The sequence below is a fragment of the Euprymna scolopes genome, chromosome 33 (genome assembly GCF_053919585.1).
Source record: "Euprymna scolopes isolate OS-2025 chromosome 33, ASM5391958v1, whole genome shotgun sequence".
Lineage (NCBI taxonomy): Eukaryota > Metazoa > Mollusca > Cephalopoda > Sepiida > Sepiolidae > Euprymna > Euprymna scolopes.
Window position 1 is genome coordinate 47,486,855 of NC_136514.1, and position 26,568 is coordinate 47,513,422.

The 26,568-nt window shown below is 34.2% G+C and overlaps 1 protein-coding gene across 4 annotated transcripts in view; it reads left to right on the top strand.

The window, feature by feature from the left end:
- Positions 1 to 26,568, top strand: part of LOC145258207 (uncharacterized) — a 369,722-nt gene that overhangs the window by 245,057 nt on the left and 98,097 nt on the right. For all 4 annotated transcript variants that reach the window (XM_080116144.1, XM_080116145.1, XM_080116142.1 and 1 more), the window contains exons 3-4: positions 18,109 to 18,148; positions 23,280 to 23,376. In XM_080116144.1, coding sequence (XP_079972270.1) covers positions 18,109 to 18,148; positions 23,280 to 23,376 — 137 coding nt within the window. The remainder of the gene's footprint in view (positions 1 to 18,108; positions 18,149 to 23,279; positions 23,377 to 26,568) is intronic.

Below are 26,568 nucleotides of genomic sequence, written 5' to 3' on the forward strand. Positions count from 1 at the left end.
GGTTCAAATGAACAGCTACAGCAGGAATTCTACTAAAGCCTGATTGTCACATTTAGATTGAATTTCAGAAATTCAATCTAAATGTGAGGACAGTTTAGAAGAACAATATGCAATAAAATTATGTTTTAAACTTGAAAAAAAAATCCACAGAAGCATATAGAATGCTTCAGACTGCTTATGGACCATCTTGCATTAATTGAACCTGAGTTTTTGAGTGGCATAAGAGATTCAAGGAAGGCAGGGAATCTGAGAGATGATGAGAGATGTGGAAGGATTAGACAATAAGAGTTTCATGCATAAGAACCGTCGTGTGCCTATAGAGACAATAAGTGCATAGTTTGATGTCGGTGTGGGAACTGTACACGAGGAAGATTTGCGCAGATGCACCAGCCCATAACTCCATCTTTGTCACAGACTATTTGGCCAAGATGGGAATCAAGATAGTTCCTTACCCTCCCTATAGTCCAGACCTTGCTCCCTGTGACTTTTAGTTATTCCCTAAGCTCAAGGAAAACCTTGGAGGCTGTCATTAGGAGACATTTGAGGAGATGAAAGAGGCTTTGCCGAGGGTCATTGACATGCTCACACAAGAGGACTTCCATGGAGCCTTCTAGAAGTTGTTTGAGCAGTGTAAAAAGTGCACTGCAGCCGGATGAGATTACTAGAGTTTCATGTGTGTACTATCAGTAAAATTACCCGGTACTTCACTGGGAATGTGGACCCTGCATAAACGTTTTTATTTTTTTAATCGCTGCTCTCTGAAATGCGCAAAAGGTTTTCTTTCACTTTCTTCGTATTCATCTCATAGACTTTATTTTTAATCACGCGTGTATTTATTTTATTTAAAAAAAAAATTCTTTATTTCTTTGATTAAATTTGATTCATACTTTTATTTCATGATTGTATTTATTTTATTTTCATTTTTTTATTTTATTTTTATTATTATTTTTTCTCCACTAAATATTTTTTATTTTTTGTTACATTTATTTTTTTCATACAAATTCAAATAATGCTTTTGGCTCTTTTTTTTTTTGCCTCAGATAGTACCTTCAAAAAAAGCTTTTGTGATTAAATAAACCAATGAAAACCTTTTGTGCATGCGCTTTCAGGGAGCAGCCATTAAAAAATAAACCCGTTTCTGCAGGGTCCACGCCCCCCCCCCCCACGAAGTACCAATTGCCCATATGAAAAACTGGAAACTTATTGCAGGCACCTTGTATATATATGTGTGTGTGTTTATATATATATATATATATATATATATATATATATATATATATATATATATATATATATATATATATATATATAAAGGTTTTTAGTGGTACAAAATTTTATTAAAGTTTCAAAAAAGATAAGTGGAGTCATTAGAATTTTGGGAAAGATCGTTGCAAGGAGAAAAAAAAAAAAACAGACACTAAAAATAGTCAAAAGACTATTCGACTAAAATGAAAAAAAAAAAAAAAGAACCTCGAGGTACCTTTCGTCCGACTCTTGTCAAGAGATTACGTCGGCATCGATTAAAATAAAACAATTTATACAATTGAGAAATGGCGGCGAAGGTAGGAGTAAAACCAAAATTATATATATATACAAAACTGTGTGTGTGTGTGTGTATATATATATATATATATATATATATATATATATATATATATATATATATATATATATATATATATCCAAATGCATTCTTGATTAGTATAAGGCAGAGACAAAAAGAACAAAAACTGGTGAGTTTAGCAAACTTGAAAAACAAAGCAAAAAAAATCATTGTATCGAAATTAAAAGTTGCTCAATGTTGAAATTATAGAGCTGAATGATATAGTTAAAAAGCGAACGTTGAAAATAATGTTAAAATACTTAGTATTAATTTTTCATTGAAAATGTTGTTTTAGTCACGTACGTTTAGTGTGTTTACTCAATGAAGTGATTTATACATTTGAGCTTTTCTATCAAGATTATGTCATTAATCTGTTGATTTCCGAGGATTATCTGAAACATCTAATCCACTAATCCAAATAATTAACCCCCCCCCCCAAAAAAAAAACAAAGAATCCATTTCAATGCTTCTTTTTTTGCTGTTTATAGCAAGACTAATCTACAAATAATGGTTGGTATATCACGTTGATGCAAAAGTTTTTGCCGATTTAAAATTTTAACAACAGTTACATGCTACATTATTTTTCAATCTCATCGTCAGAGACGACCAGCTGGAGGCATACTTAAAACGAGTCACATGCTTTGGCAGTCATCTTCTTGTTTGTAGCGATAAACGACTTCACGATGCCAGTCTTCAGACTCTACTATAATGTGGACATGCTTGTTAGTCTTGACCTCGAGCACACCCCAGAAGAAATAGTCTAGTGATGGCAACCTTCTTTCTAATGAGACAGTGACATCCTGCACTGCAGCTTCTGCTGTGGTTATAAAGTCGAAGCTGGAGTTGCCTCTATGGACACTGGCCTGGGTGAGTGATATAGAGACCCAGCTTTGCCCGGTTACCAGAGTCTCCTTCTTGGCGTCGTAGACAAAGTCCGATGGAAAGTCAGATCAATATGGTCGTAGCTAGTGCAGCTGCAGGAGTTGCCAGTAAGGTGTTCGCATGCTTTGGAAATGGTTTCTGTTGTTAGCGATAAATGCATCATGATAGCAGCCTTCAGAGTCGCCCATAATATGGGTAATGCTTGTTAGTCTTGACCTCGAGCACACATCCCAGAAGACATAGTCATTTCAGGCAGGTGCTGAAAGAAATTTAAATATAAAAACTGTAATTTTATATATATATATACTAGACTATCCGTGACCCGTTGGGTCAGTATGTTATATTAGCTATGGAATTCATGTATGAGTGTGACACTTGTGACGTAAAGAAAATAGGGTTTTTTTTGGCATAACAGAAACATTTCTATGAAAGTATATTAAAATGAAAAAAGAATATAGATAGATTTCTATGAGTCGTTCTGTTTATAACAGAACGACTCATAGAAATCTATCTATATTCTTTTTCACTCATAGAAATCTATCTATATTTAATATTTATATACATTTAAGTTATTTTAAATGCCACTCTTCCCATGTTAAATAATAATTTCGAAATAATAACATTAATATTTCAGCGTCCCAATTGTTCTTTTAAATTATTCAAATAAACAATTATTAATACTGTCTGCTTTTTTTTTTTACATCGTTCATTTCTGTATTACGTTTAAATTATTTTAAACCCCACTCTTCCCATGTTAAATAATAATTTCGAAATAATAACGTTAATATTTCAGTGCGCAGGTCATGCGCGCATGTGCAACCGGATGTCGTAAACCAGAAAGTGGGTTACATACATCGTTACAAGATCATTTGAGTTTTATAATTATATATATATATATATATATATATATATATATATAGCGCTCGATGTAACTTTTGTTATTTGGTTTGTATGTATATTCTTAGTGCTAATGAATGCCCCACTGATATAAAAATTTTCAAAAAAATATATATATGCAGAGATTTCTATATATAAATAAGTATTATGCCCTTATTTTTCAAATTTTCTTAATCGAACACTTTGCTGAAGTCACTCCCACTAACCTTAGAGAGAGAGAGAGAGAGAGAGAGAGAGAGAGAGAGAGAGAGAGAGAGAGAGAGAGAGAGAGAGATTAAGTTAAGAAGATAAACCGTAAAGTTACATCGGAATTTTATTACATTATCAAGTCAATAAGAGTTACAGAAAGATGAATAAAGGAGAAATCTCTTTAGGCTATGGCATTTCAAAGCTAAATACTTCTTGTCAGAAGAGGAACAAAAATGGCATTTTCTTAGTTATATATAAACACTTTCAAAATTGTGAATGTATTAGACTGTCGGTGAGAAGGACTGTCTATAAATTAATGTGACTCTTGTTATTTTTGTTTTTTATGCACATTTAGCACTGAAGAGTACCCCCTTACTGGTGTAAGGATAAAAAAAAAAAAACTACTATATATTAAAATACACGTCATGGGCTGAAACAATTGTACGCATATATTGAAACTTTTTTTTTTTTTTAATGAGCATCAAAATGTGAGTCTATTCCTGGTGAAGCTAGTGTTGCAGTATTGAGCTAGCTTAAGGAAGTTTGCGTTGTTAACATCTATAAAATAATTGAAAAAATTTAAAAAAAATACTTTCTTGAAATTTTCTTTCAACGATAAAGCCGAAGAGTTTGCATATGCGTCTACTGTACACTCTTTAACCCTTATCCTCGAGTGGCCTCTTGGCCTTGATAAGTGGTGATGCCTATGTACAAAAAAATAAAAAAAAGATGCAAAATGCAATAAACCTCTTTCTTGAAAGTGAGAAGACATTTTCTTTTTTATAGCAGAAATATTGTTGAACAAAAATCCGCTTCCATTAATATGTCAAAATTTGATAAGAAGACAAAATTTTAAAATCTGGAATTTTACTGTAAGAGTGTGTTTTAATTGAAAGCATCATTTTTTTTTTTACAAAATCAAAAATAAATTCACCAATTTTTTTTTTTTGGCAAATACGTGCATTATATCTACCATCATATTTATATAAATCTATATAAACTATGTTTTCACTTTAAAATAATGCAGCATATTCACAAAAATTAATTCTCATAAGAAACTGTAAGCATAATCAGAGACATCATCAATAATATAAATTTCACCTATCTGTTTAAATGTATGTATGTATGTATGTTTGTATATCTCGCAAAAACTTTTGACAGAGGTGACGGATTTTCACAAGGTCGGTATCATTTTGAAGCTCGAACCTTTGAACGACAAATATCGAAAAATTGGTCAAGAGCATTAAACACCACCAGTCGTCGTCGCCATCATCATCATCATCTTCATCGTTGGCGTCGTCGTCGTCGTCATCATCATCATCATCATCATATGAATCTGAAAATTTTCTTATTGGTATTGGTTTCCTCAATATTTTTCTAGTCAGAATTCGTTCTCGAAAGACATTGGGAATTGCAGGAGGGGCCGCGTGAAGGTTGCCAACATCCTAAGTGAAAGCTGTTTTTATGGGACATACTGGATTTGAACTTGGAACACGCAGGTCGTCAGTCTGTGTCATTAACCACTGAACTACCATCACCTGCCACTTGTTATTATCAATGAGTAATCTCTGACAATGATCTCTATGAGAACTTCTTCTTCTTCTTCTTCCAACAAGGCCGCAGCCGAGATTGAACTCCCTATATGAGTAGATAGTGTAATTCAAATCTTGTCGGTCGCTAAATACCTGATGCTTCGCTACGGTTATGAAGAATATTTTTTTATTATGACACCATCACTAGATGGGTTGCCTACCACGTCTTAAGAGAATCCCATTTACCCTTGAGAGAAGGATAGACGATGCCAGTTTTGCAACCTGGTATTTTTACCTTGTGGTACATACAGTGCCTCACCTTCCCAAATGGTCACTCATCTGGTAATGGCTAGGCTCAACGTTGCTTAACTTTGGTGATCTGGCGAGACCCGGTGTGTCACTGTGATTGTGTCATATGAGAACTTCTAGTGAGTACAAATACTACTACTAATAATTATAATAAAAACAATAACGATAATGAAAATAGCTGAAATATTAAGGAAAACCCTTTAATCCGGAGACTAATACACGTATGCCACATGCGCAGGCCAGGCAAACTGCTGCAGAGGCAAAACATGAAGAAACGTTACATGGAACCAAGAACATTGAAGCTGCATATCTATATCCCCTCCCTTTGCCTCATCACCCCCCCCCCCGCAAGAGTGAGGCCAAATAGTTGATAAGGGTAAAGGAGAATGGAAAGACCAAAGAGAGAGCGCTGACCAGACCTCCGCTGGACAAGTGCGAAGAGAACTGGGACCTTGGGGAGGCTTATTGCCACTCAAATACCAGTGGAGATGAATGGCCGCTGCCAGTGAGAAATCAAAGGTAAGCAGCTGTTGCGATAATGCAAATTCATTTGCAAATCTTATCAAAAGAGGTGGAGAGTACTGGAAATCTGGGGAGACTTGTTGTCACTCATCAGTTTCCAGGAAACACCACAGGTTTGTTTTTTTCAAGGAGAGATCTTTGATGACCTGTGTGAAAGCTCCTTATGAGAACTCCTAGTGACTACTACTACTACTACTACTAGTAATAATAATAATAATAATAATAATAATAATAATAATAATAATAATGTGATATTAATAAAGAACAATAAATGATAATTATAATATGAAATAATATTCATAGAAAAGTGATAATGATGACACATAATAAATAATAATCATGACGATTATGATGATGATATTAGTGACAATGATAATAGTAATAAATTTTACTACTACTACCACCACCACTACTACTACTACTACTAATAATAATAAGAAGAAAAAGAAAAAGCTGTTGCCAGCAAGAAATCAATATTGCAGATCTTGCAATAACACAGATTTGCAAAGATTACCAGAAGAGGTAAAGAATAGTGGAAATCTTGGGGTACTTGTTGTCACCTAGACTGCAAGGAACAGTGTAATAATCTCTGATGATGATCAATGTGAGAACTTCTAGTGAGTAAAAAAAAAAAAAAAAATAACAATAATAATAAAAATAATAATAGTTGTAATTCAAATAGGACTATACATTAGTTCGGTAGTCCGTCGATACCCACGGTTTTAAAGAAACACTATAAATCTAATTTTGTTGGGCAAATATGCCCACTCCTCAGCCAATTGTTTAAAAGTGCTTATTCAATAAGTTTGGTAACCTTCCACTGAACCGCAGGTTCTTGAGCTTCGGGTATAATTGAAAGTTTCACAGGATTTCAAACGTTCATCGTTAATCTTGTCATGATTTACTGCTATTATGCATAAGGAATGTACACGGATTATTTATTGAGGTTGGATCTATAAGTCGGTAGTGTAACTGGTAGTTATTCAAGGTTTTGGTCAGAGATGTGCGTTCAAATAAACTTTAGATGATGTGATTTAATACGATCATACTTGGTGTGCGGAGTGGGTGCAGATCATGTTAGTGTATGCTGTAAAGATTTTATTTATCCATAAAGGTCATTTCTTCTACTAATCTGATCACACACACACACACACACACACACACACACACACACACACACACACACACACACACATATTGACATGTCAAAAGAAATAAAAAAAAATATAAGATCAATAAAACCTTGGAAATTGTAATGTAGCTGTATTGTTCCTATTTACTTGCCTCCCCACGAGGGCTGAGTTAGACACAAGGTCGGTTTTTAATGTGGAGAAAATCCAGCTCCCCAAAAAGGGGCACTCTGGATAGGAACAAAAATTAAAATTGTCTCAATCATGAAGGATTTCTCCTCCGCTGACCGACGACAGAAAAAGTGAAGTGTAGCATAAGAACAGATACTGCACTTTGATCTTGTCCTGATTGTTATCCATTGTTTGTAGGTATTAAAAAAAAAATTATAGTAACTAGCAAAACCCGTGGAAATTCCACGGTAGTTGAAAATTTTAAAAACGCAATATAAATAAAATGAATAAAAAATAAAATAAAATAACGACGGATCTAAAACAATTTTTTTAGTAAATATTTTTTTAACTGTTTAAAAGGAATCACTCTTAAATTAATTAACCAATCATTATGAATCTTGGAACGCAGCTGTTGTCTACCATCTCTTCAGAGGAGAAAATATTAGCAAATAGAAGAGATGGTGGGCATCGAAATCCTTTAGGATAAGGAGTTAAAATATTTCTAATGTATTCTTTGTCTTACACAGAATAATAAAAATCTTTCATATGAAACTCAAACATTTCACATCATAAATTTTTAAATTCATTGAATGACTAATGTAACTTAACAGAAAGATATAGTAATAAAATATAAAATGCATATTTGCTCTACAACAGTATTGAGCACTTTCTTCAGTTTTTATTAATTACCATCTCCACTATATATATATATATATATATATATATATATATATATATATATATATATATATATATATATATATATATATAGTATATAGTGAATGAATGACAAAAGTCTATATTCAAAGGTTCATGATGTTGACCATCTTACAATTCATTCCATTAATTAAGTTGACATTTACAATTCTTGACAGTATCTGTTTTATAGCACGAAATCAATCACTTAATTATTATAACAATTAGTTAATCTATCTTGCCCTTAACTCATCAGAAAAAATAGCAACATTTAATCCATTAAAAGTAAATAAAGTGCTTTTTGACATGATTAAAATCCGGAAATTGGAAGAGAAGCTGTAAATACCTTATATGTTTACATTACGCCATTTTGAATTTAGAAATAAAGTCATTAAACGCATCTATTTGTACTAACATGTTCTATTAATTTGGATATATTCTGCCAAAAATGTTCTATTTAATAATTAGTAAATTTATTAATCGTAATTAATTTAATGTATCCATATTTATGAAAATAACATCAATAATTATAATCTATTACGCATGAAACTAAAAAAAAAAAAAAATAGTTTATAATTTCCGGTTGTATTACATTATTTATTAATTTGAATTTGAAACTATACATAGTTAAGGCCACTTAACTGTTATAATCAAGTTTATTACTACTTCAATTATAATTCTTAGTATTAGTTAATTCTAAACCTATAATTACGTTTGGTTGAGATTTATAATCTCGCTAAATAATCCTTTACTGTCAGTTGTTTACCTTAAGCAAAAAAGTTAAGATTAATTTAATTATTAGTATGATAGTTATCGCCCTTTGAACAAATCCATCGATATATCAACTTAGTTTATTTATCATTCATTCTTGTATCATACTTAACATTTTCCATTCTTTAATTCCACAAATAATTAATGTTTACACATTTCTAATGTCTTTCACTTAATATTATTCTATTAATTCAGTGTATATTATAAATTAATTAACTAATATATTGAATATAGAATGTGAGTATTAAAACCATTTCTATATAAAATATTATATATTTATGAATTATATCGATAGTCATAAGTCATTATTCCTTTTTGCTTAATATCTAATTATGAATTAATTAATTTTTACATCTACATTTATTTTATTACTAAACTACCCGTGACCCGTTGGGTCAGTATGTTATATTATCTATGGAATTCATGTATTGTGACGTCAAGAAAATAGGTTTTTTTGACATAACAGAAACATTTCTATGAAAGTATATTAAAATGAAAAAAGAATATAGATAGATTTCTATGAGTCGTTCTGTTTATTATAATCGATTATTTTGGAAAAAAAAAGTTACTGTTACTGAATTATAAATGATTGGCCATACTTATAGGTAAATGTGCACTGAACAGATACCATAATAGTTAAAGTTAAATTCAAATTTTGATATATTTTTTTTAAATGAAATTGTTAGTTGAAAGTACAGAATAGTTAAAAACACTCTCACCATATTAAGAATGGCTTTTTAAATAGAAAATGAAAATAAAATGTAACTTTTTTCATTTATTTTAAAAAAGCATTCATGACCCATTGGGTCAAATATTTAATTTATATGTTAATAATAAAGTCAAAAAACTAATTAAGAGAATGCGGAAATGAACGATGTAAAAAAAAAAGCAGAAAGTATTAACAATTGTTTATTTGGATAATTTAAACATGAAAATTGGGACGCTGAAAACGTACACAGAAAAACAATACATTTTATTGTTGCGTTGATTATTTATTTGTAACACAAATAAAAAAAACATATTTTCGTGGTTATTTATATATTTGGTAGTGTAGCAGAAAATGTATTAATATTTTTTAAGAAAGGTGTATTAAAAAATGGAGAATAAATTAAACAAAAAGGAAGGCGGTGGGTTACTCGCTGTTGTAAAATGCTCTCATGATTGTCAACGGGTTAAAGTGGATTTATTTGTAAGAAAACTGCGTTAAAATAACTTAAATGTAATAGGGAAATGAACGATGTAAAAAAAAAAAAAGCGGAAAGTATTAACAATTATGTACGCATGCGCAAGCAGAAGTCGTAAACCGGATGTGGGGTTACAACACCCGTTACAAGGTCATTTGAGTTTTATAATTATATAGATTATAATAATTATTTTGAAAGTAATATTTTAAAGTTCGCATTTCACATACTTTTACTAATCTAATATTCGACAATCTCGTATTAATAAACATTTCTCGAACTAGTTACTTAGTTAAGTATAATTCTAGTTTAACATTGAAGAGATCTTAATTCCTCTAATAATTAGATTACAAAGTATCCTAATCACATGTAATATGTTCTTCTAGTTTTAATTAGTTAAATGAATATTTAAGTGTAATCTAATTTGTATTTTACTTTACTTATTTAAGAATTATTAATTATAGATATTGTTTACTTCCAATTTACCTTTATTTTAGTCCCTCCTACCCTATGCATTCCTTTCTCTTTTCCTTTTTTCTATCTTTTACTCCTTTAATTTAACTTATGATTCTGAAATAAGTTTAGTTTATATATATTTTTAAAAATGATTTGCTTTAATTAATGTTCAATAGATATACCTTATTACTATATTATAGTGTTTTTACGTTCATTCTAACAATTAACACATTTTTTGGCTTATATATTTGAGTCAACAGAACAGCCGTATATAAATCACTTGTTTCAACATATACGGTTGATTTCTAGGTAAATATTTGGAATGTGAAGACTATAAATACATTTGTAATATTACGATTATTACAGGTTTATCATTCCTGTCCATAAACTAATATTCTTAGCAAACTAAAGTTTAACATGTCTCAACATTACAATCAATCTAGAAGTGTTGCAATATTTTGGACTTGTAATGGGGTATATATTTAATTGCCGCCCACATGGGCAATATTTGGCACAAGGCCTGGAAAGTGGGATACCCGCAGGCTCCCCTAAAGGAGGGGCACTCCTGCAATTTTAAAAATTGCCTGAGTAACCCCGTCGGCATTCCCCGGTCGTGGCGCCTCAGGCAGCAAGCAATAAACTTGCGCCACCGGAAAGCCCGGTGGCATGGCCTGGGAGGGTGGACCTCCTAGGTATTACCCAGGCGGTGTACCTCAGTCCAACAGGTGCTGGGCCGGTTCCCAGCCCCTCACCTGTTGGGCTGAGTGTCAAGTGACGAATCCTTGACTGGTACTACCCTGTCTCCCTGCAGCCGAAGTCGCTAGGAGACATCCCATCACAATGGACTTGTAATGGAGTATATATTTAATTGCCGCCCACATCGGCAATATTTGGCACAAGGCCTGGAAAGTGGGATACCCGCAGGCTCCCCTAAAGGAGGGGCACTCCTGCAATTTTAAAAATTGCCTGAGTAACATCGTCGGCATTCCCCGGTCGGGGCACCTCAGGCAGCAAGCAATAAACTTGCCCCACCGGAAAGCCCGGTGGCAAGGCCTGGGAGGGTGGACCTCCTAGGTATTACCCAGGCGGTGTACCTCAGTCCAACAGGTGCTGGGCCGGTTCCCGGCCCCTCACCTGTTGGGCTGAGTGTCAAGTGACGAATCCTTGACATGTACTACCCTGTCTCCCAGCAGCCGAGGCCGCTAGGAGACACATCCCATCACAATGGAGGTGTAATGGGGTATGATCCCACACAGTCGGACGATTCTATTTATAAACGATGCTTGCTAGAAACTGATGAATCGAATTAATTCACGTTCTACTACCAACCAATCAGAAACCAGAATTGCTTCATAAATATTAAACCTTTTCTGGAGCAATTACACATGTTATTTTATTGTTTTATCGTTGTTTCCATGAGAAGTGTTCGTCTGAGCTCCAATCTCTGGTCCCCCCTCGCCAATCTTTCACGAAAAACACCCATTTAGCTGAAACCGCTGTCAGTAATTTTCCCCACTCTTTACCTGTGCCTAAATCAAAACGTAGATTCCATGAACAAAGCTTCTTTCTTAGAAGTACACGCCTGTGGAACTCTCTTCCGTTTGCCTGTTTCCCACCTGACTACAACTTGGATTTCTTCAAGTCCAACATAAACAAGTTCCTGATGAACCGCCCCCTTAAGTAAGACACTTTATTAGATCTCCATTACTAGCGATTACTACTATATTATCCCATTGATTACTGTACACACAATAACCCTTATCCCCGAGTGGCCTCCGGGCCTTGATAAGTGGTGATGCCTATGTAAAAAAAAATAATATTAATCCAGATTTCGTTATTTATCATTATTAAGCCAATAATCTATTGATTATTGATTTTAATATTGGACCTACTACATAGTAGAGATTTCAAAAATAAAAAAACAAAAACAATATATGACCTGGGTGCCATCAGCTAGAATTGAAACCAAAACATGTAGCTCTCCAGCTGTATTCCTTACCGTCTAATCTTAATTTACACCTGCATAAAATCTTTAATAAAGTAATGTTATTAAAGATATAAATGTACGTCTGCCCAGTTCCATTTTTTTTCTTTTTTTTTTTCTTTTTTTTTTTTTTCAATTTTGACCTCTTAGAAGCTATTTTTACGGGTTTAAAATGAAATCGAATTAGTTCCACGAATCCAAATATCCTATATATCAAGTTTCAAGTCTGTAGGCTGAAAGTTGAGAGAGGAGTTTGGTAGAGATACTTCCTCACACAGATAGATATGCTCACTTATATATAGACTAGCATGGGTACGCAGTGTTGTCCGCAGGTGTGGAGAGGCGATATAGTAAGGCTATTAAGTAGTCACCCTCCAGTCCTAAAAAGAAAAAGACAACTAAAATAATAGCGAGTGCCCATGTGAGCGACAAAAATAAAATTTAGCCACAATAGCCAGGCTCGTACTTGTAACGTGAAAGAGGAAAAGAAGGTGAAAAAAAGACAACACGTTAACAGACTCTGCCGCGGTGCACTTATGATGTCACAGGCTTCGAAATAACGTATCTTAATCATACGTTGAGATCGCGAGGCGTGAAAGACGTTGCAAGAGTGTTGACCCCTGCTTGCAAAAAAAAGGCCCGTTGATGATCAATGAATTAATCTTTTTGGACAATTTCTTTAATATCTGTCATCTGAGAGATCGATCTTTCTTACGATATACCAATTTTGTCACAGTCCAACGTGTCGGTCGAAAGGTTTTGGGAGACATACAAACACACACACACTAACACCCATTTTGACTGTTATATATTAGACTAGTGGGGGTACCTGGCATTGCCCAGGTGTTTGTAGGTGTAAAAGAGAAAAAAAAGTGTTTCGAACCCGTGACGAACCCAAAGGCGGAAAAGAAAGCGAAAGAAAAAAAGAAAAAAAAGTGTTCGTAGGGAAGGAGACTCGAACCCACAACGCGAAGGCAGAGCGACAAAGAAAACGTGAACAGTAACAGTAAAAGTTCACGAGGAAGTGAAAAGCGTTTAAATTTAGCAATGTCAATGAAAAAGTTGACTTGCAGAAACGAATGTTGGCTGGAGGCCAGTTCAGCTTTCTGCCGTTTCATTTCCCCACGATGTTGGGGAAAATCACCTCCCCCATAAATAGGGACTGTCCAAATGAATAGCAATTATCTGATATGAGGGGGTTTCCCTTAGATTGATCTAAGCTGATTTTTTTTTATGGACGCCCTGGAACGAAAGGCCAAGAAGCTTACTTTGTTTTCCATTTAGTTTCGCTTTTATATGAAAACCACAAACAAACACGCGAGAGGAAGGAATAGTGCAAATTTTATAAAAGTCGACCAAAATAAATGTAGAGATGACGTGCGTTCGCAAATCGTAGATATTATAATCTAGGGAGTATATAAAAAGTTCTAAGAAATTGTAACTACCCCCCCCCCATGCCCCGAAAAGCCCGGGGAAAAAAGCCTTTGCTGGACATACACAAACGTGCACGGACGTTCTCTCTTTTATATATGCAGATGAAGCAGATAACAAAATAAATGTCTGAATGTTTTTTTTTTAATAAACAAACAATTCCTTTAAAATAAAACGTTGAAAACATTTGGTAAAATGCAAATTTTATTGACTAAATTCGATTGAAGAAGAAATAGTTGAAATTGATTTATAATATTGTGTTGGAATTTTCAAAATATGTACTGCAAATAGATGATGATGATGATAGTGATACACTGTATTATGATGATGATGATGATGATGATGATAATTTACACTGAATTTACGTGTTTACACTGAATTTTAAGAGTTAAAAATTAATTTGCCAATTGAAATAGTTTTGCCTAACATTTTTCATTTTTAAATCAACAATTTAATTCCACTGTACTCTACTGAAGCGACACTCGCTCTAGGCGGGTTGAACCAGCTTCCTTTGAAGGAGGAAGTTTCATGATAGTGTGAAATTCACAAGCAAACCCCAGTCGCATGTATATCCCTATCAGGGGAGATGACGATGTTAAGTTTTTGAAACTCTTGTAAGGACAAGTTGACGTTGTCCTACATACAGCACATGGGTACCCATGCTAGTATATATATATATATATATATATATATATATATATATATATATATATATATATATATATATATATAAATTTTGATACGTTTTTGTGACCAAGAGCGGAGGCCCGCTTGAAATATAGAAAATAAATAACAATAAAAATATTAAATACAAAAAGTAACATCGTTTTTCATGCTTCAAAAAACCCTCATAACCTTTAAATATATATATATATATACTAGCAAAAGTACCCGTCGTTGACTGGGTTCAAAAACAGCCTACAGAAAATGGACTCTAATTTATGAGAGTATGATAGGTTTTGAGAAGGAAGGGTTGTAAAGAGATAGCTTCGAATTTGGGGGTATCAAAACCAAAGCAAAATATGATGGAAGTAAAAATAAAATAGATAAACCCCATAATTTATTATACCATACCTGTTCACACTGAAACACTTATCACAATATTCTGTGGATATATATATAAAAAAAAAAAACCTGTTAAACTTTGTGACATATTTCCGTTCTATGGAGGTCAGGTGCGAACGAACACCCCATAATTTTATTATACCATATTTCTTTAAACTGAAACATAATTATCAAAGTATACTTACGCAGATAGATATGAAAAGTCTTTATTAAAGTTTGTGCCTATTTCCATTCTATGGAGGCCAGGCGCGAATGCAGACCCCACAATTTTATTATAGCATCCCTATTTAAGTTAAAACATACTTATCAAAGTATTATTATGTACATCTGTATCAAAAACACTTGTAAACGTTTTTTTTTGAATTTTTTTATTTTTTATTTCCATACTTTGTGGACCAAGCGCGAACGCAGACCCCACAATTTTAATGAACCACCGTTCTGCCAGATCAAACATACCCATTCCTCTGTTTCAATACATCTTCTATCATTATATGTAATCAGTTTTTTAAAATAGTCAAAATAGTCAACCATATAGGAGCCTATTCGTGACCACACACACACACACACACACACACACACACACACACACACACATTCAACTTATATATATATATATATATATATATATATATATATATATATATATATATAATATAATATATATATGCTACTTAAGTGTAACATTAACTCTCTCCTTACTCTTTTTAGCCAACCTTAACTTGAAGATGTCAGTTAATGAAGGCGTTAATGATGTACAGAAAAAGAAATGTATTTTATATAAATAAAACATTTAATAATGGAAGAAAAATTCTAAAAAAAAAAAGACAAAAAACCGAAATGTTCATCTAATGTTAATGTTTTGTGCAGAACATTTTAATGTTGCTTGTGATGTAGTAAGCATGCAGGTAAATAAGTGTTGTATTTCTGCCAAGTTTAGAAGAATAACAACGCATTAATATATGAAAATGTAACAATATATCGTGATTGTCGGTGACGATTATGGATGGTTGGTTGTTAGGAAGGAAGATGCACGCTCGGGAATTTGATAGGGTGATTATTCTCGGGCACAAATTGTCTACCAACAACGATATCTTTTTCGGTTGTTATTATATAACCATTTGTGATCACCTGAAACGCCTCTTTTGGGATGATATTGTCACTGTAACCACACTCGTCGTTTCACTGGATGGACCTGACTTTGGTTACACCTGTGTAACATTTTGATGAAAATGGCCTTTCAAATGTCATAGTTTTAACTTATTTTCTTTTTGACAATCGATCAAGTTTGTGTTTCCTTCACAGAGGGTGCCTGTGTCGGGTTAATAATTTTTATTTAAATGATCATTACTTGTGCAATTTTGGAGCCGGACGTAACTAAACGTCCGCTCGGCTTTGTCCGGAACATGACATCGGGCACTGGATTATGCTGAGCGTCGCCTATGGAAAAATAGTAAAATAAATAAAAACCGTAGAAAAAAAACAAAAACAAAAAAAAAACAACCTACCGTAATTTTGTTTTATTATACATTTAATATATTAAGGCAAACATATTTTTTTATGCAGGGCCACAGATGTCGTGTACATTTTTTAATGTTGCACAGTATAATTAATAATAGCAGTAATAATTAGTAATAATCTTATATATAAAAGGCTACATGTCTGTCTGTCTCCATATTTTCAAATTCTGCCTTCTCCAAAACTATAAATGGCAGAGCGGCATTAAGGTTCTCAAATAATTGGATTTTTACAGACTATTCTTTTATGGTCTTCAGCCGATTAAAGTAGTTTTACGGGGTGAAAAATGAGTCAAAATTTTAAAAAATCGTTATACATTTTGTACATTCATCTTAGTTTATTTTTTATTTTTAATCATATCATGTTGGTACAGTGGTAACGTCACCAACTTTGAATTCTACAGTTTCAGTTTCGATTCTAGCTGGTGGTACCCAAATACTTTTTTTTTTTTACTTTTAAATTCATAACTCTATAATGATATATAAAAAAATCTGGACAAATTAAACTATCATATGTAAGTATATTTTACACCTGGGCAAAGCCGCTGCCCCCACTCGCTAGTGCAATAATAATAGTGATAGCATAATCATAGAAATAAGATGTGAGGATAAGTCTAAACCTATGTACTTAACGAATTTTTGATCTACAGACTTGAAATTTTGTAAATAGGGTATTCAGATATGTGAAAAACTTTTTGATTGGTTTTCATCTGGGAAAAAGGGCTGCTAAGGCGTCAAAATTGAAAAATTGGTACGTGGGGGTCATCGGATTTTTATCTGTTTATCAACTGTTTCACTAATGCACATGCATGAATCGTTCACATGACAGATTCCTCATGTTAAAAATAAGTAAGTTTGAAAACACTTTTAAAAGTTTGTGTCAAGCTGGTCTAATGGTTATCATACTTGACTCACTGTCTTTAGGTTTTGGTTTCAATCTCAGCTCGAGTATTTTTTTTTTTTTTTACTTACAAGAAGTGATCTGTTTAAAAATAAAACAAACATAATACTCGTATGCACATGTCACAGTTTCTGCATGTAGGTATTAAAATATAATATTTATGCATATTTAACGACTGAGCAACGCCGGGCGGCCTATTAGTAAGTAATAATATTATTCAATTAATAATAATGAAATATAAAATAATAATAAAATAATTGATAATAAAAATATTTATTTGTTAAAAATGATCGGAGGTTCCTATTCATAGTCTGCAATATCAATGATGTAATAATATTGGGTTGGTGCAAACATAATGTCGTTTTTGACATGAAGATGAACGTCTAAAACGACGTTAGTTTTGCACCAACTTAATATTTAACTCGTATACACCCCCTCCCCCTTCAAAAACAAAATGCTTTGCAAATGTTTGCTATCACTATTTCTTTAGATATATTACTTAAACAATCCTACAAAATCATAGAATTTGGTTAGTAATTTAATTTTGATACTGTTACAGTTTGTGTGACCCATGCTAAAACCGACTTCTTGTTATCTTCCAACTGTTATGGACAGAGGCTAATATTATTGCAAGACAGCAGGCGACAATTTTCAATTGTATATTGAGTAAATTGTAAAATTTGTCTGTGTTCACGTAACAGAAAATCAACAAAACTTTAGAAAATAGACAAAAAAAAAAACATTCTTGAATATCCTAACACTAAAAAAAAAATGTTTCAATGGTGTAATGATATCTTTGAATTTTTTTCTATATTATGTTGCTTATTTTTATTTTATTTTATTTTTAATTAATTTTTTTTTTTTTTTTCTTCAGCTCTAGCCCGGTTCCAGGCATGAAAAGATTCCAAGGCAGGGTAAGTTGGAAAATATTTCTGACATTGACGTTAAATAAGTTTGTTTTTTAAATCCTAATTATTATGTAATACTATGCTAGATGGTGCATAGTATATACTTTACCTTTTTTTTTAAATTCTTTTTATTCCTCCTTTCCTCTTACTTTCCTCTTCTCCTTATATGTAATTTATTCACATCATCCTCTTATTCTCACGTTACTGCGCCTACTCCTCCCTCGGTTCACCTTCTCCCACCACTTCTTATTCCATTCAAATTTTCTCCCACTACCTGAGAATTCTTCCTTCAAACTCCTTGGCCTAACATTTGCGGGCAATTTGAACTGGGACAAATACACGGAGAACATTGTGAAAGCTGCTGCAAAGAAGGTGGGCTCCCTCTATGGAGCTAGAAAACTACTCACACCTGATTAACCTGTAACTCTACATTCTCCAATGCCTGGAGTATTGTTGCCTTATCTCGGCTGGTGCATCTACTACTATCCTCTCCCTCTTCAATAGGGTCCAAAGAAGAGTTTTCAATCTAATAGGTTCCACTTTGTCAACTAAGCTCCAGCCCCTGTTCCATCGCCACAATGTTGCATCGCTGTGCCTGTTTTACAAATATTATAATGGAATGTGCTCTGATGAACTCGTTGCACTTGTGACCCCTTGACATACATATCCTGGACAAACCTGCTTAGCAACAGTGGTTAGAGTACTTGATAAAATCAATCGTAAAAAGTGATATTCTCCTGAAGGTTGAAGGTTCAATCCTCAGTGTGGGCGACCGAAAAATACAATTGCGAATTACTTAGGACCTCTATCTAGTCATGGCTGACGGAACAAGAGCGCGCTACCCCTGTGAAATAAATAAATGGTTCTGTTCGAAATTCCATCCAAATTCTCAAGTTCGAAAGAAACCTTCCCGAGTTCGACATGATACGCCTGAAGAAGGTCTGAGGTTACATCAACCGAAACATTGTTAAAATCACACTAAAGATTGGAACAGTAATCCGATGAATCAAAATAATAGGAAATAGATATATTTAAAGTCTGCAAAAACACTTCAGCTTCTTCATGATGGTACAGTCAGGGAAGCAAGAAACCGAAAGGGAATTTTAAATTGCAGTAGTTCTAGAGAAGTTCTAGCATCCAGGGACCTCAACAGTGAAGGGGTGGGGTTTTGCTGCTTGTTGGGTTAGTCGGGAGTATGTTCATTGAGGGGATGAGGCATAAGTGGGTTCAGTTCGTAAGAGCACATTCTATTAAAATACTTGTAAATCAGGCACAGGAATGCAACATTGTGGTGATGGGACAGGGGCTGGAGCTTAGTAGATAGTGAGAGACCTATTAGATTTGAGACTCTTTTCTTCAGAACCTATCTAAAAGGGAAAGACTATTGGTAGATGCACCAGCCCGGATGTGGCACTAATACTCCATGCATGGAAACCTCCATCGCCTCTGGCTCCAGTATAGTTTTGACAAAACAGTTACCATACTTTGAGGTAATTGCACCAAATCCGGGAGTAATTGCGACAACGAAAAAAAAGAGTGACGTTTCTGAATTTTTGAGATGAGGATTGGTTATTTGTATTATTATTCATTGAACTACTGTTCTCATCTTGAGTGTGATTTTCACAACGTTTCAGTCGATGTAACCTCCGACCTTCTTCAGGTGTATATTGTCGAACTCGGGAGTGTTTATGTCGAACTCGGGAATTGGGACGGAAAAAAAGTGCTCTTTATATTCGTAGTTACCAAAAGAGCACTTTTAGCTAGTTGGCGCAATTACCCCGGACTTGGCGCAATTACCCCAAAGTACAGTATGTAACAGCCAGCTTTATGCAACACCTGTACTAAAGAATTTATTTTTATTGATAAACTTTTTGTCGAGATATTCCCTTATCTTTGTAGAACAATCAATCGCTCTCTTGACAACGTTAATGCACTTAGAATTAAAAAAAAAAAAAAAAGACTCTATTAAAGATAGCGTGTTAATAAAAGCAGTGATAAGTAAAAAAAAAAAAAAACTACATTTGTTATAACATCACTTCTTTGTTTCGGTGAAAATTGGTTTATGTACAGGTTTTTTTTCCCATGTAATTGTATAATTTTTTGTTTGTTTGTTTTTATGGAAATTGCTTGAGACAAGACATGAAGCCACTTGATTTAAGTAGCTAACAAGGATAAAAGCTAATTATTGCAAAGACAGGAGATGCTTATTGGCCTTAGTCTTGAAAAGATCAGGGCTGTAGGTAGAAGGAAAACAGTGAGCAGGAAGAGAGTTCCAAAACCTTGCAGTCCTTGAAAAGAAGCTACGGGAATAGGAAACTGTATTACAATGAGGTATTAAAACAACGAATTGATGGAGACCACTAGACCAACGAGTCAAATGAGCTGGAACAAAGGAAGCAGGGAATAGATCAGATAATTCTGAGGAACACATGCCATAATAGTATTTGAAGAAAAGACTGAGACTAACAACATCATATTTTTAAGTGGGCATTTTTAAATTTCATGATATTTGTAGATTCGTTTTATCTGTGATCATTTTCTCAGCTTCTTCGTAACTCCTTGAACTGACTAAAAGTCATGGGTTTTTCTTTCTGAAACAACTTAAAACCACTTGGCAAGCCTTTAAGGAACACGGAGATTAACAGACTGTTGCTAATAACTTTGCCAGACATTTTTAATGAATTTGCTGTTGTTTTGGTCCTTATGATATGATCTGTAATCATCTCAGCTTCCATATATTTTAGAGATGTCAGTTCAGTATATAAAGAGATAATTTTAGGTTTTCCTTTCGATAAATAATGCTCTCTTTATATGTTCAATGTTTTGCAGCCGTCGTCCAAGTCTTCTCACATTACCAGAAATAGACTTCTGTCATCTAAACACCATATTAATTCTGGAAAAACAGTTGCATTCTTTTCAATGAACTTAGAATCATTTTTGTTTTCAGGTTGTGCCTGAATTACCTTGTGTAACTTTTGGATTCGTAAATATCCTAAAAATTTTACTTGCCCCAATCCAAATTTTGATTCTGACCCATCGAAGTAAAGTCTTCCATAACCTCTTGAATTGGAAGTCATTTTTAATTTCAGAAGAGTTTCCGATGAGTAGCTAATCTATACAAGTCTTGGAGATGAAGAATTTTCAGTGGATCGCTGTTCTGGACTTTATAATTTTGCAAGCAAATGGCAGAAGATCCTCCTCGTGGTGACACGAGAAAATTATGTGCTGGAATTTTTATGAAGCAATTCTGGTTTCTGATTGGTTGATAACAGAACATGAATTAATTTAATTTGTCACTTCCTGTCTGATGCCTCTGTTCAGTCTCGAAAGACAAAGGATACCCCCTGTAGGTGCAGCTGTGTGTGAAATTATGAGACAAGGGTTGCGCAATCCCAACCACAACTCTCCTGAATCGGCAGTTTGAGTTCAGTAGCAAGAAGTCCAGGATGACTGGAAACAATGCTGAGATAAGCGGAGAGCACATACAGCACCTAGAAGTCCAAAATGGTCACCCATTTAATACTGACCAGGTTCAACGTTGCTTAAAGCAGGAACCGGTGTGTCAACATAATTATGCCATACCATTTCCTATCCACAGCGTTTATAAATAGAATCTCCCAACTTTCAGGGGTAATACCCCTATTATATATAAAAATATTGCAACAAAAGGGCATCTTTAATAGAATTAAAGAGAAATAAAGTGTCAAAGTAAAGGATAAAATTATACTCTATAAAGTCCAGAAAGAAGAATTTGTAATTTGTGGATGGATTAGAATGATGTCCAAATTGAGTAATCCAAAAAATATCATGAAAATATCAAAGAGCCAAGAAGTGTGTGGGGAATCAATTTATAATTTTTTTTTTTGTCATAAGAAAACGGTTCCTGGCAAGCAAAAAATGTAAAGAGCTTGTAATATATATATATATATATATATATAGTAGTGTTGGGACGATTAATCAAAATCGGAAAAATTGAAAGATTTAGGGGTATCGAAATCGGTATCAGAATAAAAAATATTGACACCCATTTTCCGATGCCAGAAGAATTCTTTTAATTGTCTTTTTTTATATGATTTTGCTTAAACCAAAATCTCTCATTTTAGTAATAATGATAAAATAAATTGATTTTCAAATAATAGTAAATCTAAAATCGATAGATCATCCTCCACAAGTGTAATGTTGACGTTTAGGAAAATATCTGCACATTTAACATGCTTTTATACAAAAGTCGGGGGAAATAACAATTAGTTAAATGATTTGAGATTTCTGAAGAATCGGAATCGGTAATTTGTATCGGAATCGGGAAAAATATTGGAATCGTCCCATCATTAATATATAGTAATTAGAAATAATGTTTAGATTGAAAGATATTTGTTTTTACTATTGTGTATTCTTCCACCTTTATTATTCTTAATTGTTTCAATCTATGATTGAAAGCCATGTTTAATTTTAGAAGAGTTTCCGATGGGTAGCTAATCTGTATAAGTCTTGAACCGTAAAAGTTTACAGATGAAGAGCAAGATTCCTTCCCGTGTGAATGCGAAAAATTATGTGTGGGAATTCTAAAATATCCAGTTATATTTTATTGAGTTATTCCAGTTTCTGATTGGTTGCTAACAGAGCGTGGCTCCGTTTGATTGGTCAGTTCCTATCACGTGTCTATAAATAGAACCTTCCAATTTTCTTTCTCTCTCATTATTTTAATGGTATAGGATCAGTTTCCTTGCTGCTTCGGTTGCTTGGAGACCTGGGTAGTAAGTACGTGTCAAGAATCTATTTTTGGCAATTAACCTGACAGGTGATGAACCGTTTACGTGGCCTAGTACCTGTGTGGTTGTGGTTCGCCTTCTACGCATTATCTAAGGGGTCTACCCTGTCAAGCCTTGCCACCTGTTTTTCAGGTGGGGCAAGTTAATTGCTTGTTGCCTGAGGCACCCCTACTGGGAAATGCTGATGGGATGCACAGACAAGTTTTGATTTTGGGATGCTGGCTTGACATCCCCACTTGTGTCACATCTTGCTGAGGTGGGCAGCAAGTAATTGTCTAACCTCTCATTACGTTAAAAATATTGCAACAGAAAGAGCCATCCATCTAAGAAGACTGAACGCTTTATCAAACCCTTTTTTTTTTTTCCAGGAAATGCTGCTTCATGTACCATCTGTTAGCAAGTCAAAGGTTGCAAAATTCCACAAACTCTTTAAATCTGTGCCTCGATCGGAACCGCTCATTGATCGTAAGTACTTTCTTGTGTTTTTTTGTTTTTTTTCATTTATTGATACGGTCGATGAGAGTTACTAATCGATGTCCCCTCATATGTGTAAGGAAATAAAAAAAAGAGAAAAAATATAGCAAAAAAGAACAAGAGGAAATATGTTTATCGGTAGAACAATGGAGAGCAAGTTGTTCACCAACTAACTCAAAAGAAAACTGAATAGGATTGTTAATCGATGTATGATGGAGAAAAGACTGGACATAGATATATTTAGAGTTAGTTTATAGGGATTACTCTAAGCAATGAAGATAAAAGAAAAAAAGAAAACTATATAACAAAGAGAGAGGAAATAAGTTTATCAGAAGACTAATGGAAAGGCAGTTGTTCACCAATACACACAAAAGGAGGCTGAATAGGATTGTTAATCAAGGTGTGGCAAACGAAAGATCGGTCAATATATTTTAAAGTTAGTTTTAGGACTGACAATGAGTTTTGTGAGAGTTTACGGCAGTCAGTGACAGTTGGCTAACAATGGTTGAGAACAGTTTTGAGTTGAGAAGAGTTCTGAGTTAGACACAGTTGAAGGCAGGTCATCGGTTGGATCAGATCGAGAGAGATTTAAGAGATCAAGATGAGCTGACATCAACGGACTGGCACGGCCTCGAAAGAACGTAAATGTGAACATTAACGTATAGAGGGTCGATGGTATTACACACGCATCCAGAGTGCATGTGAAGGTGTCTGAGATTTGTTTTATTTTATGTTTCTGAATTTTTGAGATGAAGATTGGTTATCCGTATTATTCAGACTCATCAGACTACTGTTCTCACTCATTTTGAGTGTCGTTTTTACAATGCTTCGGTCAATGTAACCTCTGACCTTCTTCAGATATATCTTGTCATACTCTGGAATTTGAGCGGAATTTTGAACGGAACCCTTTATTTACTTCACAGGGGTAGCAGGCTCCCATTCCGTCATGAAGGTTCTAAGTAATTTACAATTGTATTTTTCTGGTCGCCCACACTGGAAATTGAACCTTCAACCTTTAGGAGTATATCACTTTTACAGTTGACTTTCCAAGTACTCTTACCACTGTGCAACAGATCCTCGATAACGTGTTTTATTTTACTTTTTATACTCGTGAACCACTGTATTTTTTTTTTTTTTTTTACATGGAGTTCACCACTTATCAAGGCCCAAAGGCCACTTGGGGATAAGGGTTATTGTGTGTACAGTAATCAATGGGATAGTGTAGCAATAGTATTGGGGAATTGATAAGGTGTCATTACTTAGGGGGGGCGGTTCATCAGGAATTTGTTTGTGTTGGACTTGAAGACATCCAGGTTGAAGTCGGGAGGGAAACAGGCAAGCGGAACAGAATTCCACAGGCGTGCAGTTCTAAAAAAGAAGCTTTGTTCATGGAATCTTATGTTTTGATTTAGGCACAGATAAGGAGTGGGGAAAATTATTGACGGTGGTTTCAGTTAGTCGGGTGTTTTTTGAAAAAGATTGGCGAGGGGGGACCAGAGAATGGAGCTCAGACGAGCACTTGCCATGGAAATAACGATAGAACAAAGACAGGCTCGCTACGTCTCTTCTGTGGGAGAGAGGTTGCAGGGAAGAGAAAAGGGCATCCCCCACCAAGCCACAAAGTCTATTTTGTACTCTGTCAAGGCAGGACAGGCTGTTTTTAGCAGCTCCTGCCCAGATGTGGCAGCAGTACTCCATCTTTGGACGTACTTGGCTCTTATATAGATATGCTTCCACCCTCACCCCTTGCAGCCACCAATGTGAGAGACAACAGCACGGCCAGAATAGAAGATGGAAGAAAAGACCAAAGAAACAATGTTTGGATAAACAATTGTTGAGTCAGCAGATATGTGTTATCACAAATGCAAGTTCCATTGACACATAATTTGACTATAAATTTTGTAAACTCATAATTTCAGTCATATAATCTCAGTTTTTGAAAGAGCTTTCAGCATTGTTCTTTTGGTAGATAGGATGGCTTTGAAATATTTAAGGACACAGAACATTGAAATATTTACAAAGCTTTAATCAGTTTGACAGTTTAGTGCAAACAAAAATCACTCTGGTTATCTATGGATGGGAAAATTAGTATTCAAGCGAGATAGCTTTAGACTTGAGAATCCTAAAAGTAATTTTAATCAAAGGGAGATAATCTTGTCCTGGCAAATCTTTGGTCAAGGGAGATAAATTTGTACTAAGGAGCTTTTATCCAAAAGAGATACTCTAGCACTAGGAGAGTTCTTAGTTAAGGAAGATAATCTAGTACTGGGAGAATTCTTTGTGAAAGGAGATTTATTATTCAACATGGGGTAACTAATGGCCATTACCTTATTAAAACTACAAGCCAATTAATGTAAAAGTCTAAAAAAAAAAAAATATCACTTGAAGTTCGAAACTAGCCGATGATAAATGTTATACTGATGCATTCCAGCCCAGAAAACAGCAATTCTCACCTCTATGTCAGCAACATCACTCATGGAACATGAACACTAAAGAACAAAATAAGGGAAGTGAGAATAAAACTGGCAAAAGTAACTCCAAGGTCCACAACCTTTCTCGCCATACCTACATTATGTGTATACAGGATGATGCAAAATCTGACACCTGATAAGGCATAAAGCCACTTGATGTAAAGCGCTAAAAAAAAAATACCACTTCAAGGTCAAAACGTAGCCAATGATATTTTATTTTTACTATTTCTCACCCCAAAGAAGTTGTATTGCCACTTGGATGTAAGGGCTACTATTTTGGGTCATATCTAACAGGAGATTGTGGGGAGTTGAGTTGTAAGATGTTTGTTCACATTACATTTAGACAAAGAAAGAAATGAGGGACGGGGTCAGGAAACAAGGTCAAGCACTGAGCGTGTCAGATGAATTTTTATAGTACCTCTGCTCCTGGCTAATAGACAAAGAAGGCGTGTGAAAGTCAGGTGATAGGTAGAACCTACTCTATTCCTTAAGCAATTTAGGTTTGTAAACTAGATAATTTTTTCAAGTCAGCAGCTGTAGGAAGGTTATCGACTATGTTATATGGTTAAGATTATAACCCAGAAAACAGCAATCTTTCCCCTTTTGTCAGAAACATTGCTTATGGTATCCGAGGACTAGAGGACAAAATTATGGATGCAAGAGTTATAAGGCTGCCAAAAGAAAACCCATGTTTCACTTTCTACTCTCTATA